Source organism: Haemorhous mexicanus, chromosome 28 (assembly GCF_027477595.1).
Source record: "Haemorhous mexicanus isolate bHaeMex1 chromosome 28, bHaeMex1.pri, whole genome shotgun sequence".
In the NCBI taxonomy this organism is placed as follows: Eukaryota; Metazoa; Chordata; class Aves; order Passeriformes; family Fringillidae; genus Haemorhous; species Haemorhous mexicanus.
In genome coordinates this window covers 3780580-3803756 of record NC_082368.1, presented here as the reverse complement: position 1 = coordinate 3803756, position 23177 = coordinate 3780580, and the positions used below count along the sequence as shown (strand labels likewise).

The window sequence follows — 23177 nt, the reverse complement described above, 5'->3', positions numbered from 1 at the left end:
AGATGGGCAGGAGAGTGCAGAGGCTCAGATGGGCAGGAGAGTGCAGAGGCTCAGCCCAAGCCATTCACGACTGCAGGTGCCCGCTCTGAATCCTGCTCACAGCAAAAATGGGATGTTAGCGTTTCCCTGACCTCACCAGTGGTGGGTCTGACACACGCTTGCCTCTTCTGGTGTGGGACACAAGGCTCTGGGGGCCCAGTGGTGAGGACACAATCAGGATGGGTCCTGTGGACTGTGCAAATCAGAAGTGACACCGATAAATCGACTCTCTGGGTATCCTGGCTCAGCAGCAGGGCCAGTCTGCCCAGAGCTGACATCAGACTGAAGGTACTGATGGCTCTGCTGGAGTGTTTGGTGTTGAAAATGAAGAGCAGTTCCTTGGACTTGGAAAGGCCTCCAGCAGACAGATGGGAGTGCAAGCCTCTAATTGCTTCTCCTGTCTGGCTACTCCACCGTGTGGCTGCTAGAGACAGCTCCTTCTCTGGGAGAGGAGGAAAATCTGATCAGAAAAAGGAGAGAGAAGAACCATCTGCTTGTTCATGGTGGTCATGGAGCAAATTCTTATTCTTAGGAAAATTTCAGCCAGTTCTCCAGCTGATCAGTCCCACACAGAAGAGACAGATGCTTCAGGAACACCCGAGAGACACAAAAACAGCAACGCAAACAATTCCCTCTGCCCAGTGCAAGAGAAATCATTGGCCTTTATCTCAAATAAAACCCCCCAGGATGATGCAACACCCGACCCACGTGGCGTGTGCCAGAGCTGGAGACAGCAGCACACCCAGCTGCCAATAACCTGTCAAACCACAGAGATGGCTCCCAAGCAGGGCAGGAACACCCACAGAGGGAGCTGGGGCTGCAGGGGATCCAGAGGGAGCTCCAGACACAGATCCTCAGCCCAGCAGGCCCAGGCCTCCCCGGGGTGATGCTCCTGCTCCATGAGCAGCTCTGACCCGCTCCCAGAGGAGAGCTCAGGCTCTGCCTGGATTTAGGTGCCTTTTGACCCCATCAATTGTCAGAGATTTGCTGTTCCTCATTTCTGGAGTCTCAGGGGGTATTTTTAGTGCCTGGATTTAGGATGTGATGTTCCTGTGGCAGCAGCCCCTGTGCTGGCTGAGCCATGGCAGGGACACACCCTCCAGTTTGGGGTTTATCCACTGGGAAAGCCATGGGAGGGCCGTGGTTAGCAGCTCAATGCCAGCCTGCAGGCCCTAAAACCAGGAGTCAGGAACAGGATTAAAGCTGAGATCAGCAGCTCCCCCTGACCCTGGTCTGGGCCCCTTTGGGCTCACTGCCCTCCTGAGCTGACCCCCAAGAGCACAGGGACTGCCCCTTCCCAGCCACCATGACTGGGTTTACTGGGATGTGCTGACCCAGCCTGGCCTTTGGGACCCCCCAGGAGCCAGGGTGGGCTGAGCCAGCGCTCAGGCCAGGCAGCACAAGGAGCTGAGCTCAGCCTGCCCAGGCTGAGCTTTGCCAAGGCCTGCCAGGCTGAGCTGGGGTGCACTAAGTGCCAGGGTGTGGGAGCTCAGCACATCACTCCTGATGTCCAGAGCTACCGAGAGAACCCTTGGGGGGCTCGGGAGTCCTGGAATGTTGCCAAAAGCACTTGGTGGCTTGATTTTGATCCATCTAGAGATGTGCCACCGACGTATGAGGAAATAGAACCTGCGAGAATCACTCGGGTGTAAATGGTGAAGGGAAGATATTATTATAGGGTGAATCACAAATTTTGGGGTTTCGGTACAGGGGGGTTGTAGAGACAAGATGGAGGAATCAGGGTGTGCCACCAGGCTTTTCCTTCTTCTTCCTGTCTTCCATCTTCTGGGGTGGTGTTGGCACTTGTGGATTGGTCTGGGGTGAGAGTGTACTTGGTGACGAAGATGATAGGTATTGGGGACAAAATGTAAATATGATATACGTAGTTTTTGTTATAAAAGATGCGGCCGCCTTGGGGGTGGGCAGAGTGCCTTTGGCTGCCCTGCTGGTCAGATCCTTTGGGCAGAGAAGGGACTTTTTAGATAAGAGATAATAAACAATTCTGAAGACCGAAAAAACCTAGTGTCCAGTCTCATCCTTTGAAGCCCAGCGTGCAAGAACCATCCTGAGCGTGTGTGGGGGCAGAGACAGACAGCCGACCCCAGACCAGGGGACTGATTTCACTCGTTTAAAGAGAAAAACTTTCCTTTCCTGTCAGATTCTGGCCTGCTCCAGAGCTGGGTGAGCATCTCCCTGGCAGCAGGCTGGGAGCCTGACCCTCCTCTCTGTCAGCACCTCCCTTTGTGCTGCAGGTGCTGTGCCAGCAGGGGACAGCTGGTGACACACCCCAGGAACAAACCCGTGTGGGGGTCCCAGTCGTCAGCGTTCAGTTTCTCTGGGTCTGGATTGAAGGCACTTGAGACAGCAGCTCATGTTCAGACTCAGGTGTTTATTATTTCTTATCAGTAAAACAGTCTCACCACTGTGAGTTGGGCAGCTTTTCATTACAAGGCCCAAAATGGCCAACAATCTCTTGTTCCAAGGGCTTTTAAGACAAAACTATCCAATTGAGAGCTGACACCTGGATGATTTTCTCTTTTAACCCAATAACTGATCCCAATTTTCTGCCCCATTACAAAACGCCACCCAAACCCATGAAGAAGGAAAAAGAAGCATGAAGAAGAAACCCAGGACAAACCCTGTGCCCTCCACCTTGCTTCCATCCACAACACACTAAAAATCCCAAAACCTCAATTTCTCACCCAGTGACACACCCACACTGCTCTCTATAATTCATTTCACACTTTTGTGGGTTCCAGTCTACCTTGAACTCTGGGAAACTTTCTCCATGAGTGAGGGTCAAAGTCAGGGCACCCCTGGGGGTCAGGGCACCCCAGAGCAGAGAGAGAAAAATTCCCTGGGTGCCCTGGGTTTCCACAAACCCACAGCCAGAGGTGAGCTCTTCTTCTTCTTCTTTACCTTCCCAGGCTGCAGCTCCAGCACGAGGGGACCCCAAATCAGAGCTCAGGGTGGTGACCAAGCTGTGCCAGGCTCAGCAAGGCCAAGCCAAGCCAGGAGGGCCACCCTGGGCCGGGCACAGCCGTGTCACCCCAGGCTGGGGCAGCGGATCGCTGCGTGAAAAACGCCAATCACTTGTTTTTAGAATTTTTAAAGTTTAATAGTAATAAAATGGTTATAAAAATAGGAATATAATTAGAGTAATGAAAACTTGGACAATTAGGATTTAGGACAATATGAGACAATAAGAACAAAGAGTTACAGACAGTCCAGGTTCCTCTTTCTGGGCAAAATAAGCCCGAAAAAGGACCCACGTTAACAGAGGATTAACCCTTAAAAGCAACAGACTGTTGCATATTCATACACCTCATCCATGATGCATAAATTCCATTCAAACACAGAATTCTGTCTGGGCAGTGTCAGCTTCTTCCTTTTCAAGGCTGAGCGAGGTGGGAAGAAGTTTGTTTCTTCTGAGCAATAAATTCTTTTTCTTTGAAAGATTTAGGTGTCCTGTGGCTGCTATCTCGGTGGGAGTACCTCATTCCTCTCTTTAAAATAAGTATCTTACATGGCATAGTTTCTATTTTACCATTATGTTATCACCTAAAACTGTGTTTAACACGCTACGTAAGAAAACTAATACAGCATAATTTTTTAACATAACACAACTAATATTCATTTTAATATCATATCGGCGAAAAGCCGATCATAAAATACGCATTTTTCACACGGGGAAGTTCGGGGGTCCCAGAGAGCTTTTGGGGGGTCATAACAGGGGTGTTTTGCAGAGGGTTGGAGGGTCCCAAGAAAATTTATGAGGGCTGGAGGGGATCTGGGGCCCCCATGAGGGTTTCGGGCCGTACCGCGTCCTTTGGAGGGGAGGCCCAAGGGGACCTGGAGGTGTTTGAGCGGCCCCAGGGAGTATTCTGAGGTTCAGGGGGGTATTTTGTGGGTCTCGGGGAGGTGGGTGCGTGCCCCTGGAGGATTTTGGGGGTGCCGGGAGGACTTCGGGGCCCGCGGGGGCCTCGGGGCCGGCGGAGCGGGCCCTGAGGAGGCCCGGGGGGTCCCGGGGGTCCCGGCCCGGCCCGGGCCCCGCACTGCGCACGCGCCGCCCCGCGCGCTGCCGGGCCCTCCTCTCGCGCATGCGCCCCGCTCCCCTCGCCCCAGTCAGGGCGCGGCCGCGTTCGCCCGATGCGTCCTGACGCCCCCGCGTGGCGGCCAATCAACGGCTTCGTTCGCCGTGCGTGATGACGTCACGGAGGGGCGGTATATAAGCCGTCGGCGGCAGTCCCGCCCCCCTGACACTGCCTCGAGCCGCCGCCGCGAGAGCATCCTCCGCCCAGAGCCGCTCCCGCCGCCAGAGCCGCCCCCGTCGCCGCCGCCGCCGCCTCCGCCGAGGGAAGGGAAGCGTATCGTATGTCCGCTATCCAGAACCTCCAGCCCTTCGGTGAGGCCCTTTGTGCGGTGGGGCAGGGGGAGCGCGCGGGCCCCGCCCCGGCCCCGCCCCGTGGCGCAGTTGCTATTCCGGGCCGGGTTGCGTCAGCCGCGGGGGGGGGGAGGTGGGGGCGGTGCCCAAAGCTGACGGGCGGGCGCGGCGTCCAATTGGGTGGGGGTGTGGGCGGGAACAACGCGTGACTGGCAGGCGCGCAGGGGAGGGACCGGGGTGTGACGGGCGGGAGCGGTGGCCAATAGGGCGGGAAGTCTGCTTGATGGGCGGGCGAGGCGGCCAATGGGGCGGCGGCGGGGCGGGGCCTGACGACGCTCCCCGCAGACCCCTTTGCGGATGCAAGTAAGGGTGATGACCTGCTCCCGGCCGGCACTGAGGACTACATCCATATAAGGATCCAGCAGCGAAACGGCAGGAAGACCCTCACCACAGTCCAGGGCATCGCGGATGACTACGATAAAAAGAAACTGGTGAAGGCCTTCAAGAAGGTGGGGCTTAGGGGCTCGGGGGTGGGGCAGCAGCCACGCCCAGCAGGGATGTTTGTGGTGCTGATGAGGTTTTTGTGTCTTTGCTGCAGAAATTTGCCTGCAATGGTACTGTAATTGAGCACCCCGAGTATGGAGAAGTGATTCAGTTGCAGGGTGACCAGCGCAAGAACATCTGCCAGTTCCTTGTGGAGGTAGGACACCTTCTGTAGGAGTGTGCCCCCTGCTGATGGAGTGATAAAACCATCCTTTGTCCCCTTAAAAAGGAAATAAGCCCAGGAGTTTCTGTCCTCAATGAGGTGAAAAGGCATCTCATAGGACCTGGGGGACTTCACCTCAAACTTAATTGGACAGGAGCTAAAAAGTCCTGCCAGAACAATTTACTAGAAAAAGAAGAGAACAAAGAAACTAAAAAACTAATGGTTTTTGTGAGGTGTTTTACCAGGAGCAAGAACCTCTTGCACTTAGACTGGCTTTCCTCTGTAAAGAGTTTTGTTATTTTGCCTTTTATTAAAACCTTTTTGTTTCCAACACTACCACAGAAGCCATCCTGCTGATTTTATGCGTTCTAAGGTAGCTTGGGTGTGAAATAGATGTCCAAAAGCTTATGAGACCTATATTTCAGTACCTTCAGCCTCACTAAAATCAGCAGGAGTTTGTTAAATGCACAGAGATCCCTGGGTGTGGGCAGTGTTTGGATGCACAGAGGCATCACCCCAAGCTGTGAATTTGTTTTCTGTCTTGCAGATTGGACTGGCTAAAGACGACCAGCTGAAAGTCCACGGGTTTTAAGTGCCTGTGGGCCACTGGGGCTTTATGCAAGAAGATATCCTTACCATGAAATTCCCACCTGTCCCTTGTCATAAGTTTAAAACCAGCCGGTTTGTGTAATGTAACGATCTTGGGTCCACTGTTGAGTCTGGACTGTTGTAATTGGTGATGTAATAAACTGACACGAGCCCATGCTATCTCGTCTGGCTGTCCCTCATTTCCCAGAGCTAACCCGAGTGCTGGCACCATCCAGCCTGAAGCCACAAGCTCCAGTTGTCCCCAGCTAAGCCCAGGGACTCGGCCTGTCCTGATGGCTCCTCAGTCCAGCTGTGCTTCCATCCTGCCAGAGGAGACTCGTGGCCTGCCTGGTGCCACCTGCTCCCTCTGGGCCGTGCTGGCTCCTGGAGGCAGAGGAGTGACACAAGAGTGACCTGGAGGCACCATGGCAGCAGCTCAGGTGCTGGTACCTGTGAGCCCTGAGGTGCCAGGTTCTGTCCCGTGGGTTAAACTCGTGACAAGGACTAACATCTGGAGCATCCCTGGAGCTGGAGCTGCAGAGCTCACAGCCTGTGCAGTAACATGGCTTTGGTTTCATTTCTAATGTTTTATTGTAATGTATTTAAAGTTATTTAAATAAAACTGGTTTTCAGAAGCCCGTGTGTGGTGGGTTCCGTCGCTCCCAGGGGCCAGAGCGCCTTCTCTTGCCAGCAGGGGTGCAGCCTCAGTGCTCAGGGCCTCGTGGGGTTCCCTTCCCTGGGGGTTTCTTGGGGGGCCTGGGTGTTGCCCCCCACTCTAGGGAGACAAAGTTCCCTTGGTGCTGTCTGTGCTGCTCCTGCCGGGAGCTGAGGGAGAGCCGAGGGGTGGGTGGGTGCCTGCTGAGTCATTCCCTCCTTGTGTTCCTGTCAGTCCCCTGGGCAGGGTCACTTCTGCTTCCCAGAAACTGCTCTGAGGAGGAGGTGCTGCCACCCGGGTCAGGCTCTGCCACAGCTCAGGGGCCGAGTGCTCTCTTTATTTTCTGAGCTCAAGCTCATCAGGCAAGAATGAAATCTCAGTAAAAGGCGCTGGCTGAGGGCAGTGATGGCTCTGGGGGCTGGCAGGTGCCTCTGGCACTGTGAAGGGCTCTGAAATGCTGAATTTCAAACCTGGCTTTCTCTCCCATTGCCCCCAGCCCATCTGTCCTGCAGCAGGGAGGGCTGGGGTGTCCTGGGGTGTCCTCCCACCCTGGTCACCTGCTGATGCTCCTGGCAGCCCCCCAGAGCAGACCCTGGCTCTTCATCCACTGCCACAATGCCCCCATCTCCCGTGTGTGCTCAGAGCACTGAGGTCACTGCTGCTTTCCTGGCAGACTTTGCTCTTGGAAACAGAATTGCTGCAATTATGTAAAGCAGCTGTGAGTGCACCGAGGGTGACCTCCTGCCCTGCCTGCACCTGGAAGTGACCTCCAGCCCTGCCCATCCCTTGGAGTGACCTCCTGCCCTGCCTGTACCTGGAAGTGACCTCCAGCCCTGCCAATGCCTTGGAGTGACCTCCTGCCCTGCCTGTACCTGGAAGTGACCTCCAGCCATGCCCATGCCTTGGGTGGCCTCCAGCCCTGCCCATCCCTTGATGCCCTCCAGCCATGCCCATGCCTCAGGTGAGGGAGGTGACCAGCCCTACACATCAAGAGCAGTGCTGACAGCACCAAGGCCAGCATCCACACCAGGGCGTGCATTTGTGCCCACAACCTGACCCAGCCCAATCTCTGCTCTGCTGCTGCTGTGCCAAGAATTCCCGTGCTCCTCGTGTGTCTGGGCATGTCCAGCCTGGATCTCTCCCCACTGGACTTGCAGGCTGCCAACAGATTTGGCCGCTGCCAGGACAGCTGGCCCCAGGGGTGACGGGAGCTTGGTCCATCCTCAGCTCAGCCTTGGAGCAGGGTCCAGCCATGATGCCCACAGGCCTGGTGACAAACCTGCGTCAGGGTGATGGCCCTGAAGGGAGCAGTTCCGTGTCCCCATCACCCTGACAGCTCATTTGGTCCAGATTGAGCCATTAAAAGGCAGAAATTGGAAAACAATTTGTTTGTTCCTTGTGCAGGGTGCTCGTTGGAGCGAGCGATCGATGGCTCAGGGGTGCTGGGTGCCGCTGCCACCCTCCATCCAAAGCCCATTTGTTTTGGGGTGTTTGAGGAGCTGACACAGCTCCTTGGGGACAGGGGACAGTGACGTGGCCCAGCCCAGGATGTCACTCTCAGGGTTTATTGAAGGAGGGAGACAAATGCTCTCTGCAAATACACTGATGGGGGTCAATAGAGGCACCAGGAACAATCAATATGCAATGAGCAGTGGGTGCAAACAGACAGGATCTTCAGGGGGCTCTGACAGTGAGAGGGGCCCACAGCACCCCAAAGCTTCTCGGGGTGCAGGGAGAGATCCAGAGCTGCAGAATGGGCAGTTCTGGGGTCTGTGTCCTGCTGAGGGGCCTCACAGACAGAGCCCCCCAAGCCCAGGGCACAGAGCCCTTGGCAGCCCTGGCACAACACGTTATAAACACCTGGGTGTCAGGGTGTGGGTACATCTGTGTGTGTGTGTACAGGCACACAGACACACAGACACACGTGTGAGAATACACATGTGTGCACACACATACTTCTGGATACACATACATACATGTGCATGTGTGTTTATATAGATACATGCACATATATTGGTATTTATAAACAGATATGTATGTATGTGCATGTATGTATACATGTGTACAAAGTTAGATATATGCATACAGGTTTTAATATATATTCAAATAGATACATTTTTATATATATATATATACACACACACACAGATATATACACGTATATACTTATATATACACATATATATAAAATATATTCTCTATATATTTTAATATATATATATATATTATCTATATGTGTATATATATCTGCCTGTGTGGCTGTCTCTGTGTCTATGTGGGTCTGTCTGTGTGGCTGTGTCTCTCTGTGTCTGTCTGTGAGCACACACAGATGCCCGAGGCCCCCCCCGGGGGTGGGTGGATGTGAGTGGAGCCACCCTGGGGTGTGGCAGCCCCCCGGCAGTGCCTTTAAAAGCAGGACTGAGCTGGGGTGATCCTGGAGAGAGACACCCACCAGGACACCCACCAGGACACCCACAGGACACCCACAGGACACCCACAGGATCCCCACCAGGACACCCTGCTGAGCCTCAGAACCCACAGGTGAGTCTCACAGGGCTCTGCACTGACTGCAGGTGACTTGGGGAGAGAGAGAGGTGGAGAAAACCTGAGGAGCAGATGGGAGGGACAAAGCAACTCTGAGACCCACTGAGAGGAACAGAGGGGATCTGGGGCCTGGCCATGCCCTGGGGAGGAGAAGCTCCCCAGCTGTTTGAGTTCAAGGAGGAGCTGGATGATGCTCTTTGCAAGGAGCCAGGAGTGGGTTTGATCCTTATGGATCTCTCTGCCTTCACTCTGATTCTAGGGGAACTGGGGACCAGCCAGGAGAGAGGGATGGACAAGACCTGGGGAGAAACTGAAAGGGATGGACAAAGGGAGGGACAGAGGAGACTGAACTGTCCATGGGCTGGGGCTGAGCATGTCCCAGTTCAGGGGCTGCAACTGCCTCACTCCCCCCCCATTCAGTGTCCCCACAGCCATGAAGGTGACCCTGTGCCTCGGGCTCGTCCTCGCCCTCGCAGTGGCCCCCAGCCTGTGCCGGCCCCCAGCTGCCATGGGGGACCCCCAGGAGCCCCCCCAAAGCCTGACCCGCCGGGACTGGCCCCAGTACCTGTCCCAGGAGCAGCAGCACCTCCTGTCCCAGTTCCTGCCCCACGTCCTCACAGGTACTGGGGAGCTCAGGGTGGGTGGGCACAGCCTGGCCCCTGTGGGGGGCGAAATTCCAGCAATTTCCAGCAATTTCCAGCTCTAACTGCTGCTTTGCCCTGGCAGAGCTGAACAAGCACAAGGCCTTTGTGCATGAGGACGAGGGGATGGAGGCTCTGCACGACCACTTCTACCCCGACTGGATGGACTTTGGCCGCCGCAGCGCCGAGGATGAGGCTGGAGCTGTGTAGCTGCTGGGCTGGGCTGGCTGGGCAGGGCACTGCCACACTCACTGAATGCCCTTTCCCTCAATAAAACTCTGGCACCACGGCCTCTGCACTCCTGCCTGTGCTGGGGAGAGCCTGGCAGGGTGGGCAGAGGGGATTTGCCCCCAGCTGTAGAGGGCAGAGGGGATTTGCCCCCAGCCCCAGAGAGCAGAGAGGATTAGCCCCCAGCCCCAGAAGGCAGAAGGCATTTTCCCCCAGCCCCAGAGGGGATTTGCCCCCAGCCCCAGAGGGGATTTGCCCCCAGCCTGAGAAGGGATTTGCCCCCAGCCCCAGAGAGCAGAGAGGATTAGCCCCCAGCCCCAGAAGGGATTTACCCCCAGCCCCAGAGAGCAGAGAGGATTAGCCCCCAGCCCCAGAGGGGATTTGCCCCCAGCCCCAGAGAGCAGAGAGGATTAGCCCCCAGCCCCAGAAGGGATTTGCCCCCAGTCCCAGAGGGCAGAAGGGATTTGCCCCCAGCCCCAGAGGGATGCACAGGGCCGAGACTGAGCTGTGCACAGCAGCACACACAGAACATGGCAGCACACACAGCAGCTGCTCTGTGAATTCACATTTATTTGCCAGGGGATGGGGCACAGCTTGGAGGGAGGGACACAGCTGGGGGGAGCACCAGAAGCACCCCCAGAAACATCCCAAGCTGTGGGTGCTGCTACTATTGCTATTCAGTGAGCAGGAAAGAGCTAAACCACCATTCCCTAGAAAAGCCAGTCCAGCCCAGGTGCTGGCCAGGGCCCAGCCCAGGGTGCAGGGGTCTCCCCCTGGCCCCAGCAGGTTGCCCCAGGACACACCCAAGCCCAGACTGTGTTCCCCATCTCTGCAGCATCTGGACAGCCCCAAACGGGCCGAGCTGCCCCTCGCTCTGCAGACAGGCTCAGCAGAAGCAGGAACAGTTTTTATTGCCAGGAACTGGCTCCAGTGGAGGGTCCACACTCCCCCAGCAGGGGCAGGGTCAGCCAGCACCCCCTGTACCCCCCATACATGGGGTGCAGTGCCAGGTTCTGTCCTTGCAGCCAGGGCAAAGCCCCCTGTGCTGGTGCCAGGAGCACTGATGGACCTGGGGCAGCCCCAGGAGCTGAGGCTGAAGCTTGTCCTGTCTCCATTTCCCCATGCATGGGTGAGGAAGAGGATGTGTCTCACCCTGAGCTTGGGGGCTCTGCAGCAGTGTCACTTCTGGGTGCCCCAGGCCACTTTGGGCCTTGGCTGGGCACAGGATGTCTCCCCTCTGGCCACCACCTTGTCCAGCCCCAGGCGCTGCAACTTCTCCACCAGGTTCCAGCTGAAGGTGCTGCTCCTGCCTGGGGGTCCATCCTGCCCCCTGGACCCGGGGGCCTCCCAGTGCTGAGGGTCCTGGCAGTGCAGTGAGGGGGCCCACCATGATCCAGTCCCGGGTGCCAGGTGGGAATCTCGCCCCAGCAGGAGCCTGAAGAGTCCCCTGGGGGTGCTGGGGGGTCCAGGGCCCAGCGCCAGCGTGGGGGGAGTCAGTTCTGGTGAGGGGCTGCTGAGGCTCAGCCCCTCAAAGGGCCCACAAGAAGGCACGACGGCATGATACAGACTGGAGGGGAAGAGAGAGCAGAAGGGGGGATCAGCTGGGGGGGCTGTGCTGGGGGATGCTGCTGAGGGGGCCAGGCAGGACCCTCTTCTTCACCTAAAGAGCCCTGGGCTGTAGGAGACCCCCGTGCTGCACCCCAAAGCTCAGAGGGGGTGCTGGGGGCTGCTCCTCAGCAGCCAGGAGAGACTGGGACACAGGAACAATGTCCAGACACCAGGGTTTTGTCTAGCAGCCAGCTCAGGTCAACCCCCAACGAGCCTTTGGGGGGCTCATTAGGGCTAATCACCGGTGCTCATTAATGAAGGGACAGCCCAGCAGCCGGCTGCAGAAAGTTCCTGGCTGCTGCCCAAGTGTGGAGGGAGGAAAAAAGCTGTGTCGGTTCCCCAGAGTGCCAGGAGCACTCGCTGCTTCCCTGGGCGAGCCCACCCGAGGAGGGCTCTCCATCCATCCATCCATCCATCCATCCATCCATCCATCCATCCATCCATCCATCCATCCATCCATCCATCCATCCATCCAGGTGCTGCATGCAGAGGAGGAGGGCTGGCCCCAGACATGCCAGCAGCCAGATTTGGGGAGATTTCTACTGCTGGCATCTCTCAGAGCATCAGGTGGCCCCCGGACTGCCACTTCCTCGAGCTGCAGGGAGCCAGGCACGGGAGAGGAGGAGGAGGAGGAGGAGGAGGAGGAGGAGGGCGCTCGGGGGGCACGGCGGGGCCGGTGCAGGCAGCGCAGGCGGTGGGGGCCACGCGCCTTACCTGGGAGTCACCGTGGTGATCGCAGTGGTGGGGTGGAGGATGTGGCAGGTGGTGATGGTGAAGGTAGACGGGGTCTGGGGGAGGTTGTTAACAGAGAGGAACACTGAAAGGGACAGGAGACAAGGGGTCAGGTGGAGGGCACGGCGGAGGGCAGGCGGGGCAGCCAAAGCTGAGCTGGAAGCTCCTTGCAGAGGGCACAGATTCAGCAGCAACTGCGTCTGGTGCCTGCTCAGAGGGGGCAGCCAGCGCAGGTGGGACCAGGAGATGCCGTCTGTCCCAGACCGGCCCCTTCCAGGCAGCCAGGGAGCAGCAGGGGCTCGCCAGGGCGGTGGCGATGGCTCATCCCGCCGGGGCAGCTGCCCGAGAACGGCCCTTGCACAGCTGCAGGCGGAGCATCGCCGTGGGGACAGATGGGTGGCAGGGACAGGCTGCTGCAAGAGGGGAGAGCGCGGGGGGAGGCGAGGGCCAGCCGAGACAGGAGGGCAGGGCCACCCCGGGGGCTGCGTCCCCTCCGTCCCCTCACCCCCCGCTCACCCCTGGGGTGCTCCTTGGCTTTGGCAGGTGTTGAGGTAGGGAGCAGCTGGAAGGAACTGGCGTCCACGTCATCCTCCTCCAGGTCATTGAGGCTGTAGACCTCCTCCAGGTCAATGTCCAGCTGCCTGAAGTCTTTGGTGAGCACCCCGGGACGGGGCACCAGGATCCCACCCAGGTTGGGCTGTGCCAGCTGCTGCCAGTGGTGGAGCGTCACAGAGCCTGGGGGGGACACAGCCGGGGGGAACTCAGGTGGGGCTGTTGGACCCTCAGAGCACCTGCAGCTCCGCACCCCCTCTGGCCCTCACCTTCCAGTGGCTTCACAATCTGCAGTTTGTCGGGTAGGTAGCTGAGGGAGCCCAGGGAGAAGCCGGAGCCAGCTGTGAACTCTGAGCCCCCCGAGTAGTTGGTCCCGGTGGAGACGACGCTGCCCTCGGGGGTGAGGAAGCCACTGGAGCTCGCCCCATCCCTCAGCCTCCAGAGCTTGCGTTCCCGCTCGGCCTCGAAGAAGGAGCGCTCCTCGGAGCCGTGGCTCTGCTGCCGCACCGAGAGCCGCTGCACCGCCGCCTCCAGGTCCTGCCGGCCCGGGGCTGCCCGGGGCTCCTCGCTGGCCCCTTCGGCCCTGCTGGGGGGCACAGCGTTAGGGCTGCAGTCCTGCCCTGCACCTCAGGCTGTGCTTGGGCCCCCCCAGACCCTGCCCTCCCTGCCCCAGGCTGCTTCCAGCAGCTCACCAGCATCCCAGCTCCTGTGCAGGTGCAGCCGCTGTCCCACTCGGCCCCGTTCCCCCCCACCCCAGCACTCACTGGGCATCCTCCGAGCCGGAGCAGTTGGTGTGGGGGGTGCTGGCCCCTCCAGAGTGGGTTGTGGACAACTGCTTGGAGCCTGGAACATGGTGGGGGGACTCGGAGCAGGACTTGGCTTTGGCTGCCTGGTTCACGGCCTTCACGGTCTCAAAGACGCGCTGGTAGCTCCTGCGGGCAGGAAGGAGCTCAGGGTGAGCCGGACCCCGTCCCACGGCACGGCACCAGCCACCAGGGACCGCACTCACTTGTAGTCTGAGGAGGAGCTGTCTGTCCTCTTCCTCATCATCCCCTTGATCTCAGCAGCCAGAGAGTCCTGGGGACGGGGGTGCGCGGTGTCAGGGCTGGGGGGACAGCAGGGACCCCCTCCCCTGCCGCCCGGCCCCGCGCTCACCACGGGCAGGAGACTGGCGGCGCTGTAGCGGCTGACGGTGCTGTTGGGCAGGCTGCGGCTCCGCAGGCTCTTCACCTCCTCCCGCGCCTCCTGCAGCATCCCGCCGCACTCCGCGTACTTCTCCTGCAGATCCCGCAGCTGCGGGGACACCGGCACAGCTGGAGCACGGCCCCGGGGCAGCGGGGCAGGACCCCCGGCCAGGCAGGGGGGCACCCACGGCTTGCCCCGGGCTCACCTCCAGCCGGAGCTGCTGCTGCACCTCCTTGGCCGCGGTCAGGTGCTGCTGGAGCTCCTCCACCTCGGAGCCGTACTGAGGGCAAGAGCGGCCGGGTCAGAGCGCTGTTCCCGCACCCCCCGTCCCCCCAGCACGGGCAGGGGACCCTCACCGTGCGACACTTCTGCTGCAGGTCCGCGACCTGCGCCAGCAGCTGGGTGATCTCCTCCTGCTGCCGCGCCGAGTCCTCCGCCCTGTTCGCCAACTCCTCGGACAGGTGAACGACCTGCTGGCTCGCTTCGGCTGCGGGAGGGCCGGGCTCCGTCACCGCCGGGCACCACCCCCAGCCCCAGCCCCAGCCCACGCACCTGGGCAGTGCCTGCAGACCCCCGAGCCCTACTTACAAAACTGCTCCACGCAGTCAATCATCAGCTGCTGCTCCTGGTCCTCGTACTGACAGGTCTCAGTGGCGATGTTGGTGGCCTGGGGGAGAGGGTTGGAGGGGCTGAGCGTGACAGGCAGGACCTCCTGTCTCCCTGAGGGGGCAGCTCAGATCTCCCCAGAGAGAGCAGAGCATAGGTGGGCACTGAGGGGCATCCACCAGCTGGCTGTGCTCACCTCCATGCGGAGCTTCTGGTTCTCCTCCTCCAGGCACCTGAGTTTCTGCTGCAGGGTGTCGTACTGGAAGTACTGCTGCAAGGACAGCGAGGACTCGTGCCTGCGCAGCCTGGGGACAGCAGGGACAGCCTGAGCAGTGCAGGCAGGCTGGGGCTGCCCACTCTGAGCCCTGCCCCTGCTCCCCCAGCTCCCAGACATCTGCATGACCGAGCTCTGTGGGGTTGGACCCACAGCCACCGAGGGAGGGCAGGGATGTGGCCAGTGCTACCCCAGGGATGGGGATGGCTCCTGCCCAACCCACAGGAGCAGCTCTGCCCCAGGGGAGTGGCAGGACAGGGACTCCCACTCACGGTGTGGAGGTGGTGGTGGTGGGCTCGCTCTCCTCCGTGGTGGTGGTGTAGAAGTGGAGGAGGTCATCCCGCATGGACACCTCGTGGCGCAGCTGCGCAATCTGGAGAGACAAAGTGCTTCAGGACACTGCCAAGGGGACCACAGCAACCCCCAGGTGGGCACACAGGGGGCCCAGACCTGTGCCCAGGAGCCGTTACCTCCTCTTTGGCCAATTCCAGCTGCTCCTCCAGGAGCTCATTGCGCTCAGTCAGGCTCCGGTTCTGTTTCAACAGGGACTGCCCAATGCGTGCTGCTAACTCCAGGTCCCGCTCTTTCTGCAAGGGGCAGGTCTGCCTCAGCTGGGACTCATCCCTTCCCCACTCCTCACCTACCCCTGTGTCCCCAGGGTGCCACCAGCCCTCACACAGGTGGGATCTCCAATGTACCTCATCCAGCAGGTTGGTGACGGCATCAATATCGTGGTAGGTCTTCGTGATCCTGGCCACCCGCTCAGCACACAGGACTGGGGGGAGAGGGCCACAAGGTGAACCCCCACATTGTGGGAGCACTGACCCAGGGGCTCAGCACTGTCTCCCCAAGGCTGCCCCAGGCTAGTCTCCAAAAAGGGCCTTTTGTCTCCTGGGTGGCAGCTCACACTGCCAGGCAGGGATCCCCACGGCTGGGACAGCATCATGGGAAACAGGGGGCTCACACCTCACCCCCAACCCTGCCCGCACCTTGGGGTCGCAAGAAAAATGCTGGGTCCCCTTGCTGACCCCATGACCTCAGCACAGGCACAGTGCCAGCCCCACTGCAGGACTCACGGACAGAAAGGGGGAACGGGGAAGGGCAGCAGCAGAGACAGGATGGGAGGTGACATCTCCAGCAGAAAGCAGGCTGGGGCTCCAGTATAAATAGCTGTGGGTGGCACCGTGCCGAGCCGGGCTCACAGGCGGCATCCCCTCCAATCTGTCCCCAGCCCCCTCCCCCAGATCCCCCCCTGCCCTAGTTTCTCTCTGGGGGAGGGGATGCTGCAGCCCGCACCCACCCGATGCCCCTGCAGCTGCACAGCACACCCCGCACGGCACCGGAGGCAGCTGCGGGGACGGGCAGCTGCCCACCGCGTCAGGCCGGGCCCCGCCACAGCTCTGCCTCCCCCCGCTGCCCCCTGGGTCTCTGGCGGGGAGAGGAGGCGCAAGCACGGAGCCGTCGGTCCCCCCGCTGCGGATCCTGCCAACCGCGGCCGCAGGCGCTGCCAGGCAGCGCCGGGCACGCACCCGGGCGGCGGCGCTGGAGCCGTGCGGTCGGAGGGAGCCGGGAGCAAAGCCCCGAGCCCTGCCCGCAGCCCAGACCCTGCTCACAGCCCGGGAGTTGCCTGTACCCCGCACCCTGCCCACGGCACGCAGCACTCCCGATGCCCTTTCTGATGCTCTGCTGCCCCGAGGGTGTGTGCCTCAGTTTCCCCTGGCAGAGCAGCGCTGGTTGCGCTCAGGGCCCCCACCCGCGTCCCCAGTCAGAGGCACCCCCCAGTGGTGCAGACGAAGTGGGTTAACGGGGAAGCTCAGCCGCACAAATCCCATTAGGCCTCCCCAGCTGGGGTTGTGTAATGGCGAGTGTGTTGTCATGGCAATGCCCCCACTCGCCACCCCGGTCCCGTCCAGCCTCACTGCCCCGGGCACTGCCCCACGCCCCAGAGGGCACGTACCCCAAACACGGCCATGGGGAGAAGGGCCAGCCCCATCCCCAGCCTCACCCCCCCCTCTTTGCGCCCCGACAGGACCCGCTCCCCGCGGGGGTCCCCAACTGCACCTCGTCAGGCCCCTGAGCCATTAATTGGAAGTAATTAGAGCATGAGCATCGTTACGGTTGGAGCGAGCGGCTGGCCCTGGGAGACGGGGGCTGCAGCGCTGGCGAAGATGTAAACATCCATCCCCGGGCCCGATCCGGGGGGTGTGGGGGGGGAGCACCCCGTTCCCACGGCAGGAGGGGCGCCCTTCCCCACGGACACACCTGGCAGACCTGGCAGGGCCCCTCTCCCCGCCCCTCCCGGCGTGGGGATAGGTCTCCTTGGGGTCGGGGTGACCCTGAGTGTCCCCAAGGGAGCGGGCGGCGGCAACCCCGGGCCAGAGGGCAGCGAGGGAGACCGGGATTGAGGGAACGCACAGGTGGAGAGCACACGGCTCCTCCCGAGGGAAGACCCCGGCCCCGACCGCCCCGGACCAGCCCCGGCCCGGAGAGACTCCGGCCCCCGCCGCTCCAGACCAACACTGGGGAGAGCCCAGCCCTGCTGCAGCCCCATCCCCATCCCCATCCCCATCCTCATCCTCATCCCCATCCCCGGGGCGGGACCACCCGCGCCGCCCTCACCTTCCTCCAGCTCCCGGGCGATGGGGTCCGCGCCGCCGCCGCGCTCCGCGTTCCCGTTCAACTCATCGTAGGCGGCGGGGCTGCTCCAGATCTCCATCGCGCCGAGCCCACCGCTGTGCCCAGCCCGCCGTGCCCACCCAGCCGTGCCGTGCCGTGCCGTGCCCAGCCCCGCCTCGCCGAGCGGAGCCGCTGCGGCCGCTCCCGCCCCTATTTATAGGATCGCCCGGTCCCCGCGCACCTGCCCGGCGCATCCCCCGGCGGCGGGGCCGGGGCTGGGGCCGGGACGGGGGCGGGGCCGGACGGGAGCAGAACGGGGGCGATGCGGGGGTCAGGGTCCTCCGGTTTTCCCCGGCCACCCCAGGGACACGATCCCCACCAGGCACCCTAGGACTGGGGTCCTTGTGGGGGAGCCCACCAGGACAACCCTGCTCAGCCCTGGGGGCTGGTGGAGGTGTCCCACCTCTTGTCCCAACTCATAGCCCGGGGAGCCCGGGCGTACAGACCCCCACGGGTGGTGATGGCTGCTGAGGGACACTGGGGGTCCCTGAGCAGCAGTTTTGCAGTGTTGACGCTGTGGGTCATGCACAGACAGCAGTTTCTGCCCCTTGGGAAGGACAGGGAGAGATTTTGAGCCCTTCACACAAAGCCATGGGGTCCCCATGAGGGTCAGGGTACATTTTCCTGGCCAGCCCTGCTCTGTCACTCCAGGGCTGGACCCCCCCATCATCACCCACATCACAAACCCTGCACCTGCAGCGCCCACTGCAGTGCTGGGACCTGCCAGGTCCCTGATCAGGAAAGGGGCTTTTCCATCCCATTCCAGCCTCCCCATTCGCCACCCCCGGATCCAAGCATGGGCTGGCATGAGCCTGGCACCCTCTGTGCCCCAGTCAGGATGCCCAACACTCCCTGGCTGGCACCTTCTCATCCTCACAACCACACTGGTGCAGAAGCAGCACAGAAGCAGGAAAAGTGAATAAATCATGGTGTGCTGAATTATGGAGGAGCTGGCAGGCACGTAGCACAGGCTGTGGCTGTGATGCTGGTAATGCCAACGTGCTCTGTCCTCATCACCTGCCCCAATGCCCACCCTTGTCAGCGCCCAAATAATCAGTGAAGGGATGCAGCTGAAGCTGCCCCTCACCATCACACACCTTTGCCTGCTTGACTCCTACCCATTGGGATTCTGACCCCAACTACATCCTGCCATAACCCCCAGCCCCTCTGGGGTGAGGATGGAGCAGATGCCCTCAGTCCCAGCCTCTCTGTCCTCCTGGAGTTGGAGATTCCTTTGGTAAGGTCTGGGATGACACAGCCACCAACTGGTCCCCATCCTCCAGGGACCCCAAGGACTCAAGCACACGTCTCAGCATGGACAGGCAGGAGCTGCTTCTTCCTAATCCTCTGCCCCAGGATTTGCTGCTCTGGGCAGGTTCCCTGTGCCTGCACAAGCAGATTACAGGGGGCTATTTCTGATGGCAGCTTAAAGGTTTGAGTAAAGGAATGACGCCATGGGCCCCCTCCAGCACATGCCAGCAGCACTGGAGGCCTGGCTGTCTGTGACCTGCAGGAGTCTGGGACTGAGTGCCACTGGTCCTGTGGAGCAGGGCTGGGGTGCTGGGGTCCTGTGGTGCTGCACACTCCCTACCCCACGGCACAGAGACAGGATTTGGGGCTCAGTCCCTCATACTGCCACTGCAGGGGGCTGTGCTGATGGTCAGCTGCTGAACAGAGAGGGGAGCAGCCACAAGGGGAAGGCTGCAAGCACAGGAAAGGCGTGGTGACGGTGATGTTTAGTCTGGCGTGAGCAGGTGGGTGGAGGCCTCGGCCCCATCTGTCTCCCACTGCCCCACATCCATCCCCCAGCCCCTTGCTCTAATCCTGTCCCTGCCACATGCAGGCCAGAGGCACAAACAGAGCAGAGATAATCTGTCTGTGCCCCCCACTGAACCCCGACCTCACACCAGGGATGGGCCACGTCACAGTGCCATGGGCACTGCCCCTGCCTGGCCATGGGGGCTGCAGGGATCTCCCCCTGGGATCCCCACAGCTCTGGAGGCTCTGCTGGCAGCCCTGAGCTCTGCTCCAGGCTGGCATGTCTGGGGGAGAGCAGCCCTGGGATTCCCTGGCACACCTTGCCAAGCCCACCAGCGTCCCAGCCCTGTGAGCCACGGCGCAGCACAGGGGAGCAGGGACGGGCAGGGGGTCCCGGGAAATGCTGGGGGCTCTCTCCCAGTATCCGGCTTGGCTCAGCAGAAGCTGCTCCCAGAATTAGTCCGGGATGTTCTGGGGGAGGAAATCCAGCCCGTCAATCCCATTAGCAGTGATTAGTGCTGTCCTGGCCGTGCCGACCCCGCCCGTGCCCACCGCCCTCACCAGCCCCGCTGCCCACGGGCACTCACGGAAATACTGCAGGGTCTCCTCGATCTGCTGGGGGGTCAGGGGGGCTACGGGCTGCGGGGGGGCGCTGGGGGCTCGCAGCCAGTCGCCGTGGTCGTAGCCGAACACGGTGTCAGCCCGCAGCGTGTAGCGGGGCAGCTGCTCGCCCAGCAGGCTGACGATCTCCACCTCGGGGACATCCTCGCTGCACAGCTCTGGGGACAGAGGGACACGGCGTCAGCCCAGGGTGGGGAGCATATGCGGGGAGGGGGCTGTGCAGGGGGGTACATCCTGCACCCCTCAGCCCACTCTGTCCCCTCGGGGTTTGGGGCTAGTGCCACAAGCTGGGTCTGTCCCCAGAGCCGCTAGTGTAGGGACTGAGGGGGTCCCCCGCAGGGTAGCACTCAGAGACCCTTCCCCAGCTCTGTCCTGCTCCCCCCCATGGCCCCGCTGCCTGCGGGCAGGGTCCTGCTGCCATCTCCTGGTCACGCTCTGCGGCCGAGCGGCGCTGGGGACAGCGGGCCTGGCATGCAGCATGGGGTGAAGGATGCCGGGACAATGGTCCATCTCCGCCACAGAACGGGGACAGGATGAAGGAACAGCTCAAAGGAGACCCAGCTCCCCACCCCCCTTACCCCTGTTCCCCCGGGGGCCCGCCGGCACCCTCAGCTCTACCCACCGGTGATGGTCGCGGCATCGCGGCGTGTGCCCGTGTCCGACCTCTGGGACACTGGGCTGGTGAGGGGACAGGCGGTGACAGCTGAGTCCGGGCTGGGCTGGACGTGGCAGACGGGTGGGCTCTGGCTGGGGAGGGTCTCTCGCGGGACCGGGGTGTCCAGTTTGGCCGGTGTTACGTGGGGGCCTGGCTGCCATGGGGAGAGGCACCGTCCGCCCGGGCTCCCTGGAGCGGCGCTGGCGGGCAGCAGAGTCCCTTCTCCGGCCCCTGCCTGGGGGGAAGGAGCTGTTCAGGTGATGCTCGAGGGCTCCAGGGACACATCCTGGACCCCCATATCGCCCGTAGGACAAACAGCTTCCTGGAGGCAGCATCTGCCAGCCCGGGTGGCATAGCCAGGGCTCCGGTGTCCTGGCACAGGAGAGCTGTGGGAACGGAATCCAGCTCGGCTCCACCCCTGAATATGAGGCAGGTTTGGCAGAGGCAAGGGGTCAGCGTACCTGCTCTGCGGTGGCTGCTACGTGACGCGGGGGGCTCAGCACCAAAGCAGCACCAGGACCGGGCAGGACCGGCAGGACAGGACCGGGCAGGACAGGAGCCTGTCCCCCACAGGGTCCCTGCTGGGTCGCTGCCTGTGGAGCGAGCAGGGAGGAGCTGTCGAGTTGCCCGGCAGTGGGCAGACACGGCAGCGGTGCCAGGGAGAGCCCTGGGGAGCTCCACCTCGAAGAGCAAAGTCCACCTATGAACGTCCACCCTGTCGGCACCAGGATGCAGAGCAGGGAGCTGCCGTGCCGCGCAGGGCAGGGCTGGGCAGCATCTGCAGCTGCCTCATCCCAACCATAAACACATCATGAGATGGGCCATAAATCCAGCATGCATATCCCTGCTCTCTGGCCACCTCCAATGGCTCTGGCTCGGGCTGCAGCCACTGCTGGCTCTGCTGGCCCTCTGCCCTGCAGGGCAGGAGCGCCCTGCTGCATCTCCAGCCCTGCTCCCACCTCCACCATTGTGGGGCTGTGGCACAAGCAGCCCCTCATTCCCAGCTCGTGCCAGAGCATAGCTGCCTTCTCTCCTGGCAGGTGCTCGGGGTCGCTGCCACATGCACAGCACCCAGACCAGACCACCCTGCTCCCCCTGGCACAGAGAGACAGCACAAGGCAACACATAGACCCCAAAGCACACCCACAGCCTTCCCCAGTCCTGTGCCCCCCGGCAGTGGGACCACCAGACGTCGGGGCCCAATCCTGCACCGTGCAGCCCACAAAGCAGCTCCCCAGCCCCGAGCCCTCAGACCCTGCTGTCCCCAGGGAAGGACCGGGACCCACCGTGCGGAGGTGCCGCGCTGCCGCTGGCTCCGGGGAGGGAGCGCGGCCGGTGAGTCAGCTCAGCCGGGACTGCCAGAGCCCTGCGTCTGCTTTTGGCCCAGCTCCTGCACGTACATTTACTCTCCCCGGGGGAGCCTTGTTCAGACACGTGCCGAGCAGCTCCCATGGCCCGCTGCTCCCAGAGCCCCCCGCTCCCACTGACCCCGGACCCCACTCTCCCCCCTCCACCAGCGTTTGATGAGCCGGGACCTGCCCTGGGAGCTGGGCGAGGGCAGGACGGGGGTTCCGGGCAGCGATGGGACACGGGCCAGGAGGAGCAAGGTCCTGGCTGAGGCCGGCCCAGGTACCTGCGCAGACTCGCGCCTGCTGCTCCCTGCCCTGCCCGATGCCGTCCGGCGCCTCCTGCCCAGGCACCTCCCGAGGAGCGCCGTGAGAGGGGGAGAGACCGACGGAGGCAAATTCTCCCGGCGCTGCGGCAGCCGCCCTCAAATTCTCCGGGGAACGGAGGGGACCGGCTGGGCACGGCCCGGGGCTGGCCTGCAGGAGCTGCCCGGGGATTTGGGGTGCCCGAAGGCAGCCTGGGGCACGCGGGACACCGTGAGAACCGGAGGCAGAGCACACCCGGTGACAGCGGAGGTGGAGCGGGACACCGCGGGAGCCCAGGGCTCGGTGCACCGGGAGTGCGGGAGATGCCGGGTTTGGGTGCAGGGATTCCCAGGAGGGAGATCCGAGCACGCTGGGCGCTGCTCCCGGCGCGGCGGCGGCTGCGGAGCCATTGGACATCGCTCCCGGACCCGCCGACAATGAAAGCCGCTCCCCGGCAGGTGCGGAGAGCAGCCGAGAATGCCGGGACCCGTCGTTCGTCCCGCCGCTCCCTGGGGACCCCGCAAGCACCTCCAGTTGCTCCGGTCCAGGTGTCCTCTGGCTCCACTTCCCCCCAAAAATCCCGCACGTGCCACCTGTGCAGGCGGACTGGAGATCTGGGCATGTGCATTCCTGCCCATGGCTCCAGGACGGCTGCAGGACCCAGCCCCTCCTCGGGCAGATGTTCTGGGGCATTTCCAGACCCGCTGGCACTTTGGGACAGCCAGCTCTGACAGCAGGAACATCCCTGTGACCCGCAGCAGGGCTGACTGGCAGCCACGAGGTGGGGTCCAGGCTCAGCACAGCCAAACCCCCATCCCAGGCACACAGGGCTGGAACCAAGGCCTGTCACCGATTGTCTCCTGCTCTGGCAGCAGCTGCAGCTGGCCAGGGGCTGTCTGGCCCCCATCCCACGAGCCACCCCAGCCCCATTGCCCTCGGGAAGTGCACTGGGTTCTGCCGGGACTGCCCGGAAGGCAGCTGTTGTTTTGCTCACTGCAGCTCCTGGCACAGGCTGTGGCAGGAAGCAGATCCATTTCCCTGAGCACCGGGGTTGGCTGTGGCCACAGCACCGA

At 61.7% G+C, this 23177-nt stretch overlaps 4 protein-coding genes across 6 annotated transcripts; 2 read left to right on the top strand and 2 right to left on the bottom strand.

Annotated features, from left to right (window-relative positions):
• The first annotated feature begins 4282 nt into the window (after positions 1 to 4282).
• EIF1 (eukaryotic translation initiation factor 1) lies at positions 4283 to 5897 on the top strand. The gene is made up of 4 exons (XM_059869402.1): positions 4283 to 4444; positions 4769 to 4932; positions 5022 to 5123; positions 5677 to 5897. Exons 1-4 carry the CDS (start codon positions 4414 to 4416, stop codon positions 5719 to 5721), a joined length of 342 nt encoding a protein of 113 aa, XP_059725385.1. The 5' UTR covers positions 4283 to 4413; the 3' UTR covers positions 5722 to 5897.
• Positions 5898 to 8842: 2945 nt separating this feature from the next.
• On the top strand, positions 8843 to 9846 carry LOC132339327 (gastrin/cholecystokinin-like peptide). Its single transcript, XM_059869526.1, has 3 exons — positions 8843 to 8913; positions 9337 to 9536; positions 9643 to 9846. The coding sequence occupies exons 2-3, from the start codon at positions 9350 to 9352 to the stop codon at positions 9765 to 9767; spliced, it is 312 nt and encodes a 103-aa protein (XP_059725509.1). The 5' UTR covers positions 8843 to 8913; positions 9337 to 9349; the 3' UTR covers positions 9768 to 9846.
• Positions 9847 to 10335: 489 nt separating this feature from the next.
• On the bottom strand, positions 10336 to 17533 carry HAP1 (huntingtin associated protein 1). 3 transcript variants are annotated; one of them, XM_059869468.1, is made up of 15 exons: positions 17362 to 17533; positions 15441 to 15517; positions 15213 to 15329; positions 15015 to 15115; positions 14665 to 14773; positions 14451 to 14529; positions 14219 to 14349; positions 14068 to 14142; positions 13833 to 13970; positions 13687 to 13754; positions 13442 to 13609; positions 12947 to 13263; positions 12642 to 12860; positions 12108 to 12210; positions 10336 to 11352 (listed from the first exon to the last, which is right to left on the bottom strand). In XM_059869468.1, the coding sequence occupies exons 1-15, from the start codon at positions 17456 to 17458 to the stop codon at positions 10965 to 10967; spliced, it is 2187 nt and encodes a 728-aa protein (XP_059725451.1). In that variant the 5' UTR covers positions 17459 to 17533; the 3' UTR covers positions 10336 to 10964. The 3 variants fall into 3 exon arrangements, with proteins under 3 accessions (XP_059725451.1, XP_059725452.1, XP_059725453.1); XM_059869469.1 differs by having other exon boundaries at positions 12947 to 13260; XM_059869470.1 differs by lacking the exon at positions 12108 to 12210 and having other exon boundaries at positions 11174 to 11352.
• Positions 17534 to 17626: 93 nt separating this feature from the next.
• Positions 17627 to 21904, bottom strand: LOC132339079 (protein piccolo-like). Its single transcript, XM_059869119.1, has 5 exons — positions 21853 to 21904; positions 21739 to 21761; positions 20914 to 21045; positions 20420 to 20687; positions 17627 to 19955 (listed from the first exon to the last, which is right to left on the bottom strand). Exons 1-5 carry the CDS (start codon positions 21902 to 21904, stop codon positions 19633 to 19635), a joined length of 798 nt encoding a protein of 265 aa, XP_059725102.1. The 3' UTR covers positions 17627 to 19632.
• Positions 21905 to 23177: the final 1273 nt, after the last annotated feature.